We start from the raw sequence: 18302 nt of genomic DNA on the forward strand, positions 1-18302 counted from the left end.
CTAAACTTCAGCAGATGCCTGCATTCTTCGCTGCTCAAGAGGCAAGGGCAGCGGGCGCACGCACGCACGCGCGCCCGCGCACACACACGAAAATCAGTGCAGGATTCTCTACCAAGGTCCTACATTCTACACAAAGGATCTGGGGCTAATACAGGGCTCTGCGCTTACTTTCAGCAGCTCAGACACAAAGTCGACATTGCTAAATAATTACAGCCTCCCAAAAAGAAGAATGAAACCGTAAAATGCTTTGAGCACCCCGACGCAACGCCCCAAAAACCGGCTGGTCCGGAAACAGCGCCCGCGCAGAAGCGAACAGCTTTTCGGCTCTTTAAAGCGGCGCCTCCACCCCGCCAGGTTCCCTCCACGACGCCGCAGACCTCCGCTCCGTCCAATCCCGCGCGACGCCTCTGTATACGTCATGACGCCGTCGCTTCCTGTCTCCTCCCCTCTCTTCTGCGCCTGCGCGACCGGAAAATTCGCGAAGGTTCCTGAAGCGGAACCGGTCGCTTCCGGAAGTCGGCAGCTGCCTTGGTCGTTTGGCTGTTACTTGCGACTGTAGCGGTCTTACGGTTTCTCGGTTCACAGCGGGAGTGGAAAATGGCCCTACTGTGCTACAACCGGGGCTGCGGCCAGCGCTTCGATGCCGAGAACAATGCGGACGGTAGGACACGCGCGCCTCCGCCCTCCCCGGGACCCCGTTCTGGAGGCCTGGGCGCGTCCGGGGTCGCCCGCGAGCGGTGTGCGCGCCGCGCCGCCTGCACCCGGCGGCCGCCCGGTCCCCCAGACGGGAGCGCCCGGTGTGCGCCGCGGCAGCCCTCAGGGTGCCCTGCAAAGCGGCCGCTCGCTGCTCCCGCGCTGCCTGCGGGGAAGCGGAGGCTCAGGAGGCGCGGGGCCCCGAAACGGCGCTGCTGTGCGCTCGGGATGGATGGGCCTAGGAGCGGGCGCTGGAAGGTGAGCGCCGCGGGCGGCGGCGGGCCGGCCTCCGGTTAGCGCAGGAGCTTGAGAGCCCACCCCACCGGCTGTTATAAATAAACTTTTAAAAATAGCATTCTTGGCAAAGGAAACGAAGGCGTCCACCCCGGTGAGGCGCCTCACCAACCTCGCGGCGGCGCAGCATTGTGTGTTGGCTGCGCTTGCGGTGGCCTCCGCGTTTGGATGCCGTGCATCTCTGGCTCTGAGCCAGCGAGCGCGCGTGTTCCCTGCAGTACCTGGCTGTAGAGTTAGGGACGCACGGAGGGAGTTAGAGACCACCTTGGGCGAACGGCCGGGAGCGAGCTTTGCGCCTAATTTGCTTCGTCAGTGAGATCCAGAAGTAAGCTGGCTCCTTGACTGGTGTGGGATGTGACGTCTTCTCGGAGCCAGCTAGCATTTTTCGCGTGTTACTTCTATGCCAGAAATTGTTCTGTCATTCTGTGATCTCATTTAATCTTACATAAGAGACCCATTTAATAGACCATCCAATTTAAGCACAGTAGTACAGTATGTAGTTCAGCGTTGTGAAGATTAAAACTGATGTCTTCATAGATCTTTTACACGCCTGCAATGTTTGAAATACCTGTCTTGGTGCACAGGTAAATTGCTGTTATCATTTAAAGTAATACTGCTAAGGATTTTAAAGAAAAGATAAATCTAGTCTATTCAGTCATGTAGATAGTGTCTTATTTTTATAATATTTCATCGAGGGGGGAAGCTATGTGTCTGTGATAAATTTGAGAGATGAGTTTTGAAATACTTTTATTTGGCTGTGTGTAGTGGTGCACGACTGTATTCCAGCACTTGGGAGGCGGAGGCAGGAGGATCTTTGAGAGTTGGAGATCAACCTGGGCTACAAAGTGAGCTCAGGCCAGCCTGAGCTGCACAGTGAAACCCTGTCTCATAAAACAAAAGCTAGAGAGTAAGCCTAATAAAGGCTAGATAAGAAAATGTTCTTCTGCTGCTTCTTTGCTTTTGGAAGTAGTGATTTTCATATTTAGCCAATACTGGTTACATTGAATTTGATTCAATTCTCAACCAATTCGGTTTACAACCAGAATTGTGGAAAGAATTATGTTTATGAACCGAGGCACCACTGTATATGGTTAAGATGTGACTCATTCTGCTGCTTTTCTGCCAAAACTGACCGCCATTGTGACTTTGTTGGCCAGGCTTATACATTTTACGTTTTATGCCTCTATGTTAAATGATAAAACAATGGTGTATTTTCCACCTCTGTCCTTTCAACTTCGTGTTCTTCATATACAGTACTTTCCTACTTCTGACCTCTTCTCAGTTTTTAATTTTATTGCTGTCCTTAATGTCTCTTTGTAATTCATGGTATATTTATGTCAAGAAAATGTTAACTATGATATAAAGTGATGTATATCTGTATACCACATGATAACTAAGAAAGTAATAGTGGCAGTTAATATAGGGCACAGAACTTTTCTCGGTTCTAAAAATCATTTTAAAGAAGCAACGGGAATCAAAGGTTGTAAAAAGCAGAAAAGTAAGCAGACTCAATAGATTTAGAGGAAGCCTTGTGAGAAAATTACAGAGGGATAGAATTGACCAGTTTTCTTTTTTGGTGGTACTAGATATTGAACTCAGGACCTTGTGTGCTTGTGAGGCAAGAACTTAATCCACTGAGCTATCTCCCCAGCCCTTTTTTTTTTTTTTTAATTCCTGACCGGTTTTCTATAAGTTTATAAAACTAGTTAGAAAGTTTTAAGTATTTCTACCTCAAGATTTTAAAAAGATACACATTGTACATTGTTAATAACATTTTCTTAAGAGCTAAGTAAAAAAACATGGTATAATGTGAAAGAAGGGCTAAGGAATCTCAGGAGCATTCCTATGGTAAGTGCAGATAATTGGTTAGTAGTTTTGTAAGAGGAAAGTTGGAATAGGACATTATCCTTGGGACTTGAAGTTTTGATACTGAGCAAATCTTACTACAAAGAATAAAAGAGTGTAATCATGTGTTTTTTTAACTGTTCTGTATTTTACAGTGGTCATAATTGAGTTCAAGTTTTAACTGTTAATAGAAGGCATTGTGCTGTGCATCAAACATAAACATTGGTGAATTTTCTAAGGAGCATTATTGTTTGATGTTTGAAAAATGATTCTCAGCACATGAAGGAAACAGTGATTTCTATGTTTTTCTGCATTATAAAAGTGATATTTTTCCTATTTTTTTCACCAGATGCTTGTACATACCATCCTGGTGTTCCGGTCTTTCATGATGCATTAAAGGTAGGACCTAAAGGTGTTTTTAGTTTCTTCCTATTTGTATAGTAAATCTAGAGGTATATTAAATTTTTACTCTTACATTTTTTTCGTTGGCTTGTGTTTTTCATAGTGATCATTGAAGGGTGCTTTAAGCATGTACTCCACTAAAGACAAGGGGAACTGAACACTGTTGTATTCTCCACTTATAAAAGAATTTTATTTCTATTCCAAATGTTGTTCCTAATGACTTCACTTCCTAATGAAGTAGAAACAGCTGCATTGACATTCCTTCTTTCAATCTGTCGTTGTTAGCTAATGAACACAGTTCTGAGTTTTAGAAATGTTTATTATAAACAGTGACACCAATGCTTGAGAGACTGAGGTAGGATGATTGCCGAGCGCAAGGCCAACCTGGGCAACCTAGCAAGACCCTGCCTGAAGTAAATAAAATGAATAAGTAAACGACATAGCAAGACCCTTCAGTAAGTTAATGAATGAACAAAGAAGTGTGCTGGCCTATAGTATTTTTAGTAAAGAGACATGGTACTAGTCTTTCACTTGTATTTCCTTGAGTTCTAGAGAATTAGAGAAATATTAAAAGGTTTTGGGTTAGGTTTTCAAATGCAATGGTGCATTTGAACTTTGCATATAATATTTGAAAAGAAAATGTAGCGCAGCTGCCACAATTTTAGGTGGTATTCCTTTTGTTCTCAGGAACATGCAGGGTCTTACTTGTTTAAACCTTAATAATTCCCTTTGACTTCTCTAGTTTTACCTGCCAGAGAGTGCTTGCCTCTTAACATTTAATGGATATGTAATCAAATCTAAACAAAGTTGTAGAGCAAATAACGAGCTTATTTTTCTGCTTAGTTCTGAGTGAGGAAGTCAACATTCAATAGAACAGTTTGAGATATGACTCCTTACATCTTTTTAGCTTCTTTACAAACCTGTGGAGGTGAGTACTGTGGTTCTGGGGATATTTATCTTTTTGGGAAATGTTCTTTTTCTGAGACTACTATTTATTGCTTTTTGCTTGTACCTTTTGCTTCTTTCTGCCTCTGTACTGTTTTCCTCCTGCCCCCTAGCTGTAGGAATACTTTGTAGTTCAGTATTTTGTTTCCTGTATTGTCTGATTAAGTTCATTTATGTACTTAAATATTATCTTTTTTTTTTTTTTTGAGGCAGTCTCATTACATAGTTCAGGCTGGCCTTGAATTCATTGTGTTGCCCAGGCTGGCCTCAAGCTCATGGTGATCCACTCAGCTTCCTGAGTGCTAAGATTACAGACGTGCGCCACCAGGCCCAGCTAACTGTCACTTCACCAAAGATTTTTAAGCATCTGTTTAGGTATCTCATTTTTTTAAATGAAGTATTTTTGCTACTCCCACTTCTGCAGTTCACTTTGTTATTGTCTATATTCCTAAAACATTTGTGTAGGTCTAGACTTCACAAGACTATTGGATTTTAGAGCCTAATAATTTCTTTTCCAAAATTTTATTGATAAACAGTAATGAGACAGTTTCAAATCAAAGCCTAATAATTTCAAACAAAGTGTATGTATAGTATCTGTAAAACCACTAATTTTCTATTTCATAAGAATTTAAACCTCTATTAACAAAAGAAAGCATTTGATAAGAAGACATTCAGAGAAAAATGCAGCCTTGCATGTGAGAAGCCAGTCATACTCACACTTAAATTTTATTCCTCCTTTCTGTTTTACTGAGAACTGGCGTAGGACCCAGGACACCTGGTCTATACTTGTCTTCCATGTGTACATCCCAGTATTGGGTGTAATTCTGTATAAATAGGAAAATGGTCACCCTTACAGATAAACTTTTTTGATGAGTGTTGTTTAAAAACTAGATTGTAGAGGCCGGGGAGATGGCTCAGTAGAATAAGCGCTTGCTTGGCAAGCACAAGGGTCTGAGTTCAATCCCCAGTTCCGCCAAAAAAAAATAAAAAATAAAAAAAATCTAGATTATAGTTTTTCTTAATAAATTATTTAAAATAAGACATCTTTTTTCTGTATCCGTTACATATGTGCTATTTTTAAAAATTACGTAGTTTTTCTTCTGAAAATCCAGCCGTTTATTATCTAAAACCGATAATTTCAGTTTTACTACTTTATGGTGCTTTGATGATGGGTCTTAACTAACACAAGTCACTTAGCGCTGGTTATTTGGTTTTTATTAATTGAAGACTTAAAAATTGTCTTTCTGTATTAGGCTGACCACTTAAACTAAAACATGTATATATAAGAAGTACAAGAACAGTTTTGGGGCTGGGATGATGGCTCAGTAGAATAAGCACTTGCCTGGCAACGGCCTGAGTTCATTCCCCGGTTCTGCTTAAAAAAAAAAAAAAAGAACAGTTTTATTGAATGATTATTTCTATGGAAAAGCAATTTTCAAGGTCTTTTTTTTTTCCCCCTTGTGTTTCGTAGGGTTGGTCTTGCTGTAAAAGAAGAACAACTGATTTTTCTGACTTCTTAAGTATTGTAGTAAGTACTGTTTTCTAGTTAATCTCCTTGAAAATTCATGTTTAAAAGAAACTACAAATTTGAGAAATCTGATTTCTGATGTGTATTGACTGACCCTCATGAGCTGTCACATACCCAGCTTTTTTTTTTCTTTTTAATTTATTCATTGGTACAGGGTCCCACTATGCAGCCCAGACTCAGTGATTCTCCTGTCTCAGCCTCCCCAGCACTGGGATTATAGGTGTGCGCCACCACACCCTGTCTTGGTGGCTGGCTTAGCATGCCTGGGTGCAGGACCCGTGTGGCATGTGGTGCCGGGGATCAAACTTGGGGCCTTGTGCTTGCCAGGCAAGCACTTAGACCCCGAGTTATCTCCCCTGCCCCACACCCTGCATTTAAAATGAAGTTCAACTCCTTCCACAACCTCTAAAATTATTTTGCTACTTTGCAGATTAAGGTACTAAAATAACAGTTACTCATTTGTCATTTTAGGTTCTTGCTGAAAATCAAAAAACAAGTGGTAGACAATAATTTAGAATATTCTTCATTTAAGAGCAGTGAATTTTTATCAAACCTAAGATACCATTGAAGTTCACTATAATTTTGTAGACCACTGAGAAAGAGGAATGTTATGATTTCCACTTCACAGTTGTGGAGACTTTAAAAAATGATGTTCCATATAGCTTTTAATTTGGAACTAGGATCAAAAGACATTTTTGGGTTTTTTTAAAGTAAAAGACCTTTGTACATAAATATGTTATAAAAGCTTTTTAAAAAATGCTTTGTGCAGAGGTAAAAGTCCATTGATAATATAGCAAGTTTTGAGCCATGTGCAGTTGGTCAGCCAGTATCATAAAGGCATTTCATCAAATAGGCAGAACAGTGACGCCTAATGGGCATCTCTCATTCCCAGGGCTGCACGAAAGGCAGACATAATAGCGAGAAGCCTCCTGAGCCAGTGAAGCCAGAAGTCAAGACTACTGAGAAGAAAGACCTCTCGGAACTGAAGCCCAGGTTTCAGGAGCATATCATTCAAGCACCAAAGCCAGTAGAGGCAATCAAAAGACCAAGGTGTGCTTCATTCAGTTCCCTACTTCTATCATACTTAAACATCTGTTCCTATTATTTCATTTTTATCATTTTGCATAATAGCATTTGTAGCTACTGTAGAGCTGGCTGTTCTTCTCTTAAATAATAAGCCTTTCATTCTTCCTCATGTCGAGGACATGTACACAGTATAAGTTGCATTGCAGATTTGCTTATTGGCCCATTGAAATTATAGAAATATATGCTATTGAGAATGAGAAATCCCACACCTTTTGCCTTGAATCAATTTTGGCTTGGATAAAAGCCAAATCACTCATCTTCTTTTTGAGATGCTTAAAAAGTGCTGTTATCCTCATACTGAATTTTTTAATGTATTTATTATATATGTTGAAGTCTTGCTCATTTTGATGTAGAATTAGACAGACTCTTCTGACCAAGTAGACCATGTCTTTCCATTTCCACACGTATGTATTTGATTTACAACCTTATTGCATCTGATCTTCATGCTGCATTTAAGTATTATTTTGGAACCAGACTGTAGAATTTAAACAAATGGTTTTATGTTCCTCCCTTGATTATCCTTTTTGAAGCTTTAATTCATACGAAGAACTTACTATGTTTCCAGCTTAAGTAAATTTAACAAGTATTAAATGAACTGTATGTGTAAAATATAACCATTATGAAATATCACCTTTTTTTGAGAATTTTTTTTGTTAAAACTTAAAATGTAGATCATAACAATTTGTAAAACTTTTTAAAAAAATTATTATTACTCTGGTTCAAAATTTATCCTGCCCCTAAGAGAAGTCTAGGGGCAAGAGGGAATATTTTGAGTGCAGGTTCCTTTTTCAGTTGCAGATGTCCAACAGTGCAAAGAATGAGTAGGCCAGCTGTTAGATGACTGCAGTACATTTACAGGTGGGTTTGAAACTTGGGCCCTTGCTTTTGTCAAGGCAAGATGACCAATTCAGGTTGGCACTTGCTGTACCTTCAATGAGACAAACATAATCTTATAAGAGGATTATTTACTTATTTTTATTTTATTTATTTTTTATTTTATTTTTTTGAGACAGGGTCTCGCTATGCACTTTAGGCTAGCCTTGAGCTCACTTTGTAGCCAGGCTGATCTCAAACTCACCATGATCCTTCTGCCTCAGCCTCCCAAGTACTGGGATTACAGGTGTGCACCACCACACCTGGCCATTATTGACTATTTATTATTATAATAACTTTATTCACAACATTAAACTTCTCATAAGGTTCTATAATTTTGAATACAAAGAAATATTTGGTATATTGTAATAATGGTGATGCGGTTTCAAAATTCTATAGCCCAGATGAACCAATGACGAGTTTGGAATTAAGAATATCTGCCTCTCTAAAACAAGCACTTGATAAACTTAAACTGTCATCAGGGAATGAAGAAGATAAGAAAGGTAATACTTAGTATTATTTTATTATAAATTTTTCTACATAATTAAAGTCATTGAGAAAAGGTAGCATTTACTCAAAACTAAATATGGGTGAGAAAATTTAGCACATTGTAGTGAAGCAATTTATTTATTTTATTTTTAGGGAGGATCTACAGGGTGTTCAGAATCTCACTACTAGATCAGACTCGTAATGATTCACCTGTTTACAGCCACCCAGGAGCTGGGATTACAGGCACACACCACCACACCCAGTCACAATTGCCATCTCAGGCTGGCACAGAAGGCCGGGGAATCGAACCCCTTGCCCCTGCGCCTGCTTGCAGGTGCTTTAATCCGCTGAGATTTTGACCAGCCCTGAAGCACTTTTTTTAAAAGTTCTTTTCCTGTTTATTTTATTAGTGTGTGTTTGGAATTCATGCAGTTTACATTTGTCTTGAAGAGTGCTTACATGTGTGTATTACAGCTTGATTTTCAATCCTCTTGCCCTTCCCTCTCCTCTGCCCTCTTCTGATTCCCAAGTCACCTTTTGTGTACCTGTCAATACTGTTTTTCTTAGCGTATGCTATGGCTTTACAGTGATTACAGTGGTTACAATTACTAAGTTCCTGTACCTGGAATGTCTTTATTCCTTTCATTTCCTTTTCCCCGTTTCCCCTTCCCCCTTCAATTGTACCATTTCCCTGTTGTGTGAAATCTGTCTCCTTGTCTCTTTGCATCTTTTTCACTTTGTTTATAGTTCGCCTCCTTCAAATGAGGGATGCCATATGGTACTCAAGCTTGTGTGTCTGATTTATTTCATGCAACAGTGTGCTTTCCAGATGCATCCATTTTCCTACAGATACCTCCAGTTTGTCTTCGTAGCAAAGTAGTAGTCCGTTATATATAGATGACACATTGTATTTATCCCGTCATCTGTTCACAAGCTAGAGGCCCTTTAAATGCTGATAAAAATACAGAGAGAATATGTGGTTCATTCCATTGTCTTCACTGAAAATGAAAATCTTTTAAAAGTTTTAGGTTGCATTTTTTTAATAATTAAAAAGGTTTTATGCATTGTGTATGTTTTAATGTTTTCTGAACTCTCTCTGATACCACACTATACAACACATGTTCATGACCTCTTACAAGGTTGTGATGCTGGACAAATAGCCTTGCATTGTAGAATAGAAAGGTGTTGGGTATCGGTTTGGGACAGAGGCAAAACCTTATTACAGTTGTTGACTTTTAATAAGGCTTATTTAGAAGAAAGGTTTCTTTTAAAAAAATAGCTAGTGCTTTTCTATTTTAATGTTTTAACACTTTTCCTATGTTTCACAAGATAACTGTCAAATTTCTTTGTACTGCATTTCAGAAGAAGACAGTGATGAAATTAAGATTGGGACCTCATGTAAAAATGGAGGATGTTCAAAGGTATGTATTAAAACTTGTGTTTGTTTTGCTTTCCCTGTGTTGTTTTAAGGTAAAATTATAATTTGGAAGGAAGAGTGCACAGTGCTCTCCGTTTAGCACATAGCTGGGTGCCTGGCATGTTGAGGGATGAGCTAAGCGCCAAGGCTGCAGACCTGGGTCAGAGGCTGAGAGCAGTGCGGTCTAATGGAAATCATGGAACAACTAATTCTAATTAATCAGCATCTCCTGAGCACTTGATATGTGCCAGACGTAGGGGCTGGAGGTAAAGATAGCAAGCGCAGCAGAAATCGCAGTTCTGTAGAACTAACATTCTACTGTGGGCCCAGCAGCAGACAAGTAGGCAAGTGCTAGGCAGGCAGGTAGGGATCCAGCAGACAGTGCAGAGTAAGGAAGAGGGTCCAGCTAGGAGGAATGTAAATAGAAGTGTTACTGAAGTTCATTTTGACATGGTAACACAAACTCAAATTCTGACTAAGGACCTGGGTGAGTTCTAAGTGTAGAGGAATGGAGAGTAGGATGAACAAAGCCTGAGAGCTTGGGGTTTTGGGTTTTTTTTTGGCAGAACCGGGGATTGAACTCAGACCCTTGCGCTTGCCAAGGAAGCGCTTATTCTACTGAGCCATCTCCCTGGCCCCTAGGGTTTTTTTTAAGAAATAGCAAGATTGTTACAGCATGGGCAAAGACGTGAAAGTTGGAGGAAAAGAAGTAGGAGCATTGTGGAGGTCATTAGATTCCACAGTGAAGGGTTCGAGCTCTATCCTAACCATAATGGGAGCTGCTACCTATTTTAAGGACAAGCTTCATTCCTTCAATGCATAGTGAATGTGTGCTATTAGAACAATGGGGTTGAAGAATAAAAGTCTTGTTAAGTGGTTAAACAGAATGTGAATGTCTCAGAAAGACCTTTCATTGCCTAAAGTGCATACATGGTAAACATTTGCGCTCTCCCTCTTTTTTCTCCATAACATTTTTAATCTTTTTGACACATTTTGATCCCGTCAAACACTGCCTTACCCATGTAAGGCCTGTAATAACAAGCTCTTGTTTTTGTTCTTTTTGTTTTTGTAGTACTAGGAATTGCACCTGGTGCCTCTGTACTGAGATACATTCCTAGGCCTCTTTTTATTTTGAGACAGGGTCTCAATAAATTGCGCTGGCTGGGTTTGAATTTGCAGGCCCCATGGCTCAGCCTCCTCAGAGTTCTGGGATTGCAGAGGTTACTGCTGTGCCCAGCAGTATACTGAGTGTGAGAACAGTGGTTAGAACATACCGAATACATGGAAAAAAAAAAAAAAAGTGGTATCGGGCCGGGGAGATAGCTCAGTGGACCAAGCACATCTGCGTGACAAGCACGAGGACCTGGATTCGATCTCCAATATCACATACCGTGCCAGGCCTGCTCCAGGCCCTCCAAGCCAGCCACTGAAATGGCATGGTGGCACATGCCTGTAATCCCAGTGCTGGAGAGGCTGAAACAGGACGATAACCACAAGTCTGAGCTACAGAGTGAGACCCTGTACCCAATACATTAAGAAAAAAAAAAGAATAATATCATTTGGAAATATTGGCAGGACTTGTTAATAAATTAGTTGGGTATGAAAGTAATTTGTGCTCAAACATCAGGATGATTGGTAGTACTATTAATGAAGATGGGGCTTTTATTTTTCCATCCTTTGTTAAAGCTTTAGGTCACCTTGCTTATTGAAAGAATAGAAATAGAAGTATTTCACGTAATTATAATGTAGTTTCAAGGAAGTGATTAATTTTGGAGGAAGGCAATGCAAATTTTAGAGTAATGGAGAAAGATCAAAGAGAAGATACCAAATAAATTTTGAAAATTGTTTAAAGGTACCACAGTTAAATTCTCCTTTCTTTTGTCCTTTAAAAAGTTTGTTTAGGGCCGGTGAAATAGCTCAGCATTCTAAAGTGCCTGCTTAAGTAAGGGCAAGGACTGTGGTTTTATCCCCAGCACTACATGCTGTACCAGCTCTGGGGTGGGCTGAGTCGGACACACACACACACAAAAAAAAAAAAAAGTTTGACTGATGCTGTTGTGACTGTTTTATGTATAGCTTGGAGACTTGTATGTATTGTTCACTTGACTACAAATGGAATTGTATTTCTGCATTAACATATACTTCTACTTTGTTTTCCAAACTGGTTGTGTTACTTCATATTCCTATCACTAGTATTGAGGCTGGTTTCACTTGTTTCACACTTCTTTAAAAAATATACATTTTTATTGAGAAACAAATAGCAATGAAACAGTTTCACGACTGATTACTAGTACATTTTCAGTAATACATTGCATATTCTTGTCTTAGTAGTTACTCGTTGTACAAGATGCAAAACTGATATCCTGTCTCAAACACTATTAGAACAAACCTCTCTATTGATTGAATTAAGAGAATGGAGCTGTTTATCTATCCTAACTATTTTGAGTATACAGATACAAAATGGTCATTCATTTGTATCCCCATTTTTTGGTTAGTTTTGTCAGAGAAGGGCATTCCATTGTCATTTAAATATTGTAGGTGCATGAACTCAGCAAAATATCCCAATAAAGTCCAATAGTCCATAATAGTAGTGGGTTTTCCATAAACCTGAGGAAGGTCTGAAGCTGTTGACTTGAGCATTTTACAGCTCATCATATTTATATGGCTTTACTTTTTATACTTCATTTTCATACTTTTCTGCTGGATGGTTAAGACCAAGAAAGAGCAAGACCTATGTAACTTTTGTATCTGATAAGGTCAGTCAAATCCCCTCAGGATTTAACCTGAAACCCTGTACCTCAGTTTGTAGATCCTTTGTCAGTGTCAGCCATATGGATGAGTCACGGCCATTGCTTGACCAATTTGCTCTCTGTGAAAGCTTGAGAAAATGTTTTCTCTCCATGGGACTCTCCTTAGGCCCACTCTACATCATCGATCACTTTCCTCTGTTGCCCCAAAATCTCCTTAATCAGAAAACTTGAGACAAAATTGAGTTACGGGATGTTACAGTACAGGTTCTATTTCCTGAGTCCTAACTGACTTTGAAAAGCTAGGGCCAAAATTTTGGCTGTCCTTGTAACCCTTCTTTTTCTTTAATTTTTGGTCTGCAAACTTAAGATGTAAACCCTCCGGAAGAGAAGCTTAATGATGCTATTACCCTATAACATAGGCAGTTGAGATTAACCTCACTATCTGTCTGAATATCAGACATCTTAGACATAACATGGAACAGGTTGTTTCACCTTTTTTTAGCCTTTCTGATTTAAGGTGGTGTTGTCATTGTGACTATTTTGCACTTAACTAGTGGTGAGAGAGAATACCTTTTTTGTGTATTAGCTGTTTGTGCATCTTCTGTTGTGAAATGCTCAAAACTTTATCTTTCTAATTTTATCAGTTATTAATTTCTAGCAATTGTTTGTGTATTTTACTATAAATTCTTCGTGACGAATACAGTTTCTGTGTAGGTGGCTGTGCTGAACTGGTGCCTGAATTTTAATGCAATGCAGTTTGCCCATCTTTGCCCTCATGGCTGGTGTGTCATCTGATTTAGAAAACATTTGCTTACTTCAGGACCATGAGTGAAGGACTTTAGACAGGATAATGATAGTAATTACTTAACTAAAGGGTGAGGAGTTCCCGGGAATAGAGAAGAGCATTATAACTAATTGTATAAAATCTGCTAGCTTATTGGTAAAATTAGCAAATTAAGCTGATTTTTTCTTGATATATAGTTGGACATGAAACTGAAATGTATCAGATAGTGCACTGGAAGGAAGGCTGCGTGGACGCAGTACCATCAATAAGATGGGAAGAAAAGTGGGTTTACGGGCAGCAGTGATAAATTCAAAATCTAACATCCTGAGAGTATATGCTTATGGACCATCTTTAGGAAATATGTACCTAGTGCTTGAATTTACAAAAAATAAAAACCAGATTTTATTTCTGTACATATAGGCAGTAATAGAAACACAAAAGCGTAAAGAAAATACAATACTGGCTGCATCCGTGTTTTAGTAACGTAAATTTTTGTGAATTCATAGAGCCTTCAGTGGGGCCCAGATCTTCCAGACAAACCATGGATGTATATATAGGTCTGCAGCTCATTCTACTGTTTTTAGGGATGATAAATCACCACTCTAGAACTTGGAGAATTTCTTAGTAGATTTCCCAACAGATTGCTATACACATAAGTCATGTTATAGTTATATTTTTGTCTAGAGCACTAATCTCTTGGTTTTAATATGTTTTGGTAAATTTACATCCGTAAATACAGCTTGATGAGGCCTCAAACCCAAAAGATTGAAAGTATCTTAATATAAACTGTTGCCTGCTTTTCTGTTTGCCTTTCTAAAGGGACCTAAAATTTAACCATGTCCAAAAGGGAATTATTTTTACTCCTTAATAGGATGACATGATGAACTTAATCAGTGTTCTAAGTAACTGTTGTTATTTCCTGAGTATCTTGCAGTTCATAGAGGTAACTAGTATTGCAAGTACATAGGACGTATAACTGAAATGTGCATCTGTTTCTCTTTTTACCATTTTAGACATATCAGGGTCTACAGAGTCTAGAAGAAGTCTGCGTATATCATTCTGGAGTACCTATATTCCATGAAGGGTAACTTACACATGACTAATAAAAGTATTGTATGGTAGAGGTTAGAAACTTAGTTTATGTTTTAAATGTTATTTTCTGTACATGTTGAACATTTTGCTTACATTTGTGTTTCATCTTCTACCATAATCTAAAAATGTAACATTTGTCTTTAAACTCATGAGAAAAACAAGGTTATGTTATTTCATAGCCGTTGCAAACTAGTGTGATTCAAACCCTGCATTTTTTTCATCATACAATGTATTTTACTGTCATATTCTTCCACTTTCAACTAAATCCATCCTTTGAAGGCCATGCTGCATGTTTAGGACAGGTAAAATGCTTGCCCCTGGGGCATTTAAGGCAGCCTCTTCTGAGAAATATGTAATTGTTTATAACCCTCAGTTTAAAGGTTATCTTTGGGCTGGCCAGATAGCTCAGTGGACTAAAGCGCCTGCTTAGGCAAAGCACAGCAGCCAGGTTTCAATCCCGGACTTGCCATCTAGCCCCTGCCTCGTCCCCGCCCCTCCTCCCAGGGCTTGTCACACATCTGTAATCCCAGCTCCTGGAAGGCTGAACCCATAGGATCACTACAGGTCTGATCCACATAGTGAGACCCAGTAGACCCTGTACTGTATTAAAATTATTTTCATTTGTACAAGACTCAAATCTTAAAGTTTCACTAATTTTTAGCATCCTACCTTGACTTTTTCTGAAGTAATAATGGGTTTCTCCTACGTTATGACTGACCATCAGAGGTTGTATAAGCTAGTTTTGTTTCACTTTTTTAAACTAGATAACAATGTGGGGATTTCAAATCTTTGATCCTTTTTTTTTTTTTTTTTTTTTTTTTTTGTGGCTGGCTCAAACTGTACTCCCTGCACACTTGCCTAAGCAGCAGCTTTAGACTGCTGAGCTATCTCACTGGCCCCCTACTGCATTCTGGTAGCTTCGTGAAGAAGTTGGAGTGTAAGCTCTCGGTGCAAAACTAATTTGGAATTTTGTTATGTTTGTGGTATCTTTCTATAGGAGCTCCAAAATTACTGTAATAAATGGCATGCTGTTTTTCTTCATTATTAGCATTCCTTATGTGTATACATTTTTAATTCTAATGAAGACACTAAAATTGCATGCTTAATGATTTTAAAAAATAGTCATCACCCATACTTCTGGATCTAGTTTTGAGATTTTACTTCTGAAAATATTTTTTTAATAATTTAAAGGATGAAATATTGGAGTTGTTGCAGAAGAAAAACCTCTGACTTTAACACGTTCTTAGCCCAAGAAGGCTGTACCACAGGGAAGCACATGTGGGCTAAGAAGGATGCTGTAAGTCACCTCGCGAGCAGTGCGCTGTGTGGTGCTCACGCAAATGCTGTGGGGTTATTCTGTCTTTAGATTTTTTTTTAAGAAAGTTCTCTCTCTCATGCACTAACAAGTACTATACCCACAAAGTGAAATTGATTTGAATAGAGCTTGTACAGCACTGCTTATTGAGCAAATTGCCTGTTGTGCCTTGTTTATGCAGGTATTTGGCTTTTTATGAAATACTGAAGCCTGCCAAAATTGAAGCTGCTTTGTCTTTTTTTTTTTTTTTTTCCACAGAACCGGGGATTGAACTCAGGCCCTTGCACTTGCCAAGGAAGCACTTATTCTACTGAGCCATCTCCCTGGCCCCTCTTTGTCTTTTATTACTAAAGTTAACTTCAAACACTGTTCCTGCTTTTTATTTTCTTAAAAATAGGACCAGGGAGATGGCTCAGTGGAATGAGGGCTTCCCTGGCAAGTGCAAAGGCCTGTGTTCAATCCCCGGTTGCGCAAAAAAAATTTACTCTTCTGTTAATTTGATGTTACTAAACATTGACACTTCTGATTCCATTTTGGTCTCATAAAATTTCTACCATTCACAAGTATAAGACACTCCAAAGAGGAAAGAAGTGCATTTGTTTCAGTAGAGTTCTTTTGTATTTCTGTATTTGTTTCCTAGAAATTTTTCAAGAAAAAAAGTATCCCTACATCTCTGGACAGCTTTATAAAACATGCAGCTATGCACATAATTCCTTAAAAGAAAAGCATTTTATTGCTAAATAATTTTTTCTGTGAACTATTACTGTCATTTTATATGATGCTACATAAATTAGTCTTTTGTGCTGTGTTTGGCACTAATCCAATACAGTATACCTTTTGTCTTTTAAGAAATAATTATAGGTGGGTGTGGTGGCCCACTCCTATAATCCCAGTACTCAGGAGGCTGAGGCAGAAATTCAAAGCTAGCCTGAGATACAAAATAAGTTTAAAACCAGCCTGAACTTCATAATAATAAGACACATCTCCCATCTCAAAGGAAAAAAGAATAAATTTCAGATTAATTCACAAATTTGGTCAACATTTGTTGAGTATTGTATAATTGTTACTTTTATTAATTAACATACGGTTGAACATACCAGTGTAGCTTCCAAAATTAAAATAACTTACTGACTATAAAGTTTCTTTCGTATTCCAGGGGAAAAAAGTTGTTCCCTGTAGACATGACTGGCATCAGACTGGGGGTGAAGTCACCATTTCCGTGTATGCTAAAAATTCACTTCCGGATCTTAGTCGAGTAGAAGCAAATAGCACTTCAGTAAGTACACTAAGTAACAAAGTGAAAATTGTGTTCCACACATTATTTTTATTTTAATGCATTATAAAATATCATTTGTTTCAGCTAATTTTAAGATCTTAAGATATTTTCCAAGTGAAAAATTCATCTTTTCCTTTCATTTTGTGTATTTGGTATAGGGTATCACTGTAGGATCTCACTACACAGCTCAGACTCATAGTGATCTTCCTATTTTCAGCTTCCCCAGTGCTGGGATTACAGGTGTGCGTCACCACACCCGGACTCTGTTGCCAGCACAGCATGCCTTGGGGGCAGGGCTGACACAGCCTGGGGACTAGGGATCAAACCCTGGTCCCTGCGCTTGCCAAAGCAGGCACTTAGTCTGCTGAGCCATCTCACTGGCCCTGCAAAAAATAATTTTAAGTTTCAGAAAAACTTAAGTGCCACACTCAGTGGTATACTGTGGTAACCCCAGCACTTGGAGTCTGAGGCAGGAGGGTAGCCTCGAGGTTGAGGCCAGCCTAGACTACAGTGAGTTTAAGGCCAGTCGGAACCATTTAAGTAAGACCATGTCTCATAAGAAAAAAAGAAAACTTCATATTATTTTTCATAAAATCAATAACAAAATTTTGGAAATTTCTGAATGACTAACTTAGCATTCGCTAAAGAGTCATCCTATTTCTATTCATTTAACAGTTTGTGCTTGTTTGATCAATTTTTCATGCTATATTGAAGATAGCAACATATATTAACCATTGTTAATCTCCTGTTACCTCATGTTGGAATTGTATTTCATTGATACATTTTATTGGTTTTTTTTTTCTCTTTAAAATAAAAAAAAAGATTCTTCCAGAGAAAAAATAGCTTACTGTCAGTCTTAGGTTTTATAAGCAGTGCTTGATATTATAAACTTTGAATGTGAATTTTTTACTGTTTGGATAGGGTGTGGTTCTGTGGTGAAAGGTACTGGGTTTAATCTCCAGCCAACCCCAAAGTATCTAACCAGCTTTCTGCATCTTTTTTAGTTAAATGTGCACATTGTATTTGAAGGAGAGAAAGAATTTCATCAAAATGTGAAATTATGGGGTGTAAGTATTACCGATCAAATGTTTTTCTGATAATCTAAATTATCTTTTGTGGAACAAACAGCAGTGCTTTTAGTAAATACTTACAGAACACATAGACATATATGTAATGTTATTGTTATAGCTCACCAAAAAGTTTACATTTAGATGTAAACGTAGTCTTATGGCCTTGATCTGGGTAGTATTAACATAAGCTAAACCAATATTTTCCTAATATACTACTAGTAAAACTTCGCAAGGTTACTCTTCAATTCTTCATGCTATAGGTGATCGATGTAAAGCGAAGTCATGTAACTATGACTGCTACAAAGATTGAGATCTCCATGAGAAAAGCCGAGCCTATGCAGTGGGCAAGCCTTGAACTGCCTGCAACCACAAAACAAGAAAAACGAAAAGAAGATTCTACAGATTAAGTGGAAGAAGAAAAACACTGCTGCCTATTTCAGAAA

General features: G+C 38.7%; 1 protein-coding gene across 1 annotated transcript; it reads left to right on the top strand.

The window, feature by feature from the left end:
• The first annotated feature begins 558 nt into the window (after positions 1-558).
• Positions 559-18301, top strand: LOC101572078 (cysteine and histidine-rich domain-containing protein 1). Its single transcript, XM_004641911.2, has 11 exons — positions 559-661; positions 3182-3231; positions 5651-5707; positions 6600-6757; positions 8066-8169; positions 9518-9576; positions 14120-14190; positions 15390-15495; positions 16670-16789; positions 17794-17856; positions 18120-18301. Exons 1-11 carry the CDS (start codon positions 598-600, stop codon positions 18264-18266), a joined length of 999 nt encoding a protein of 332 aa, XP_004641968.1. The 5' UTR covers positions 559-597; the 3' UTR covers positions 18267-18301.
• The last annotated feature ends 1 nt before the right edge of the window (position 18302 follows it).

This window comes from Octodon degus, unplaced genomic scaffold (assembly GCF_000260255.1).
Source record: "Octodon degus isolate 3935 unplaced genomic scaffold, OctDeg1.0 scaffold00146, whole genome shotgun sequence".
Taxonomy (NCBI): domain Eukaryota; kingdom Metazoa; phylum Chordata; class Mammalia; order Rodentia; family Octodontidae; genus Octodon; species Octodon degus.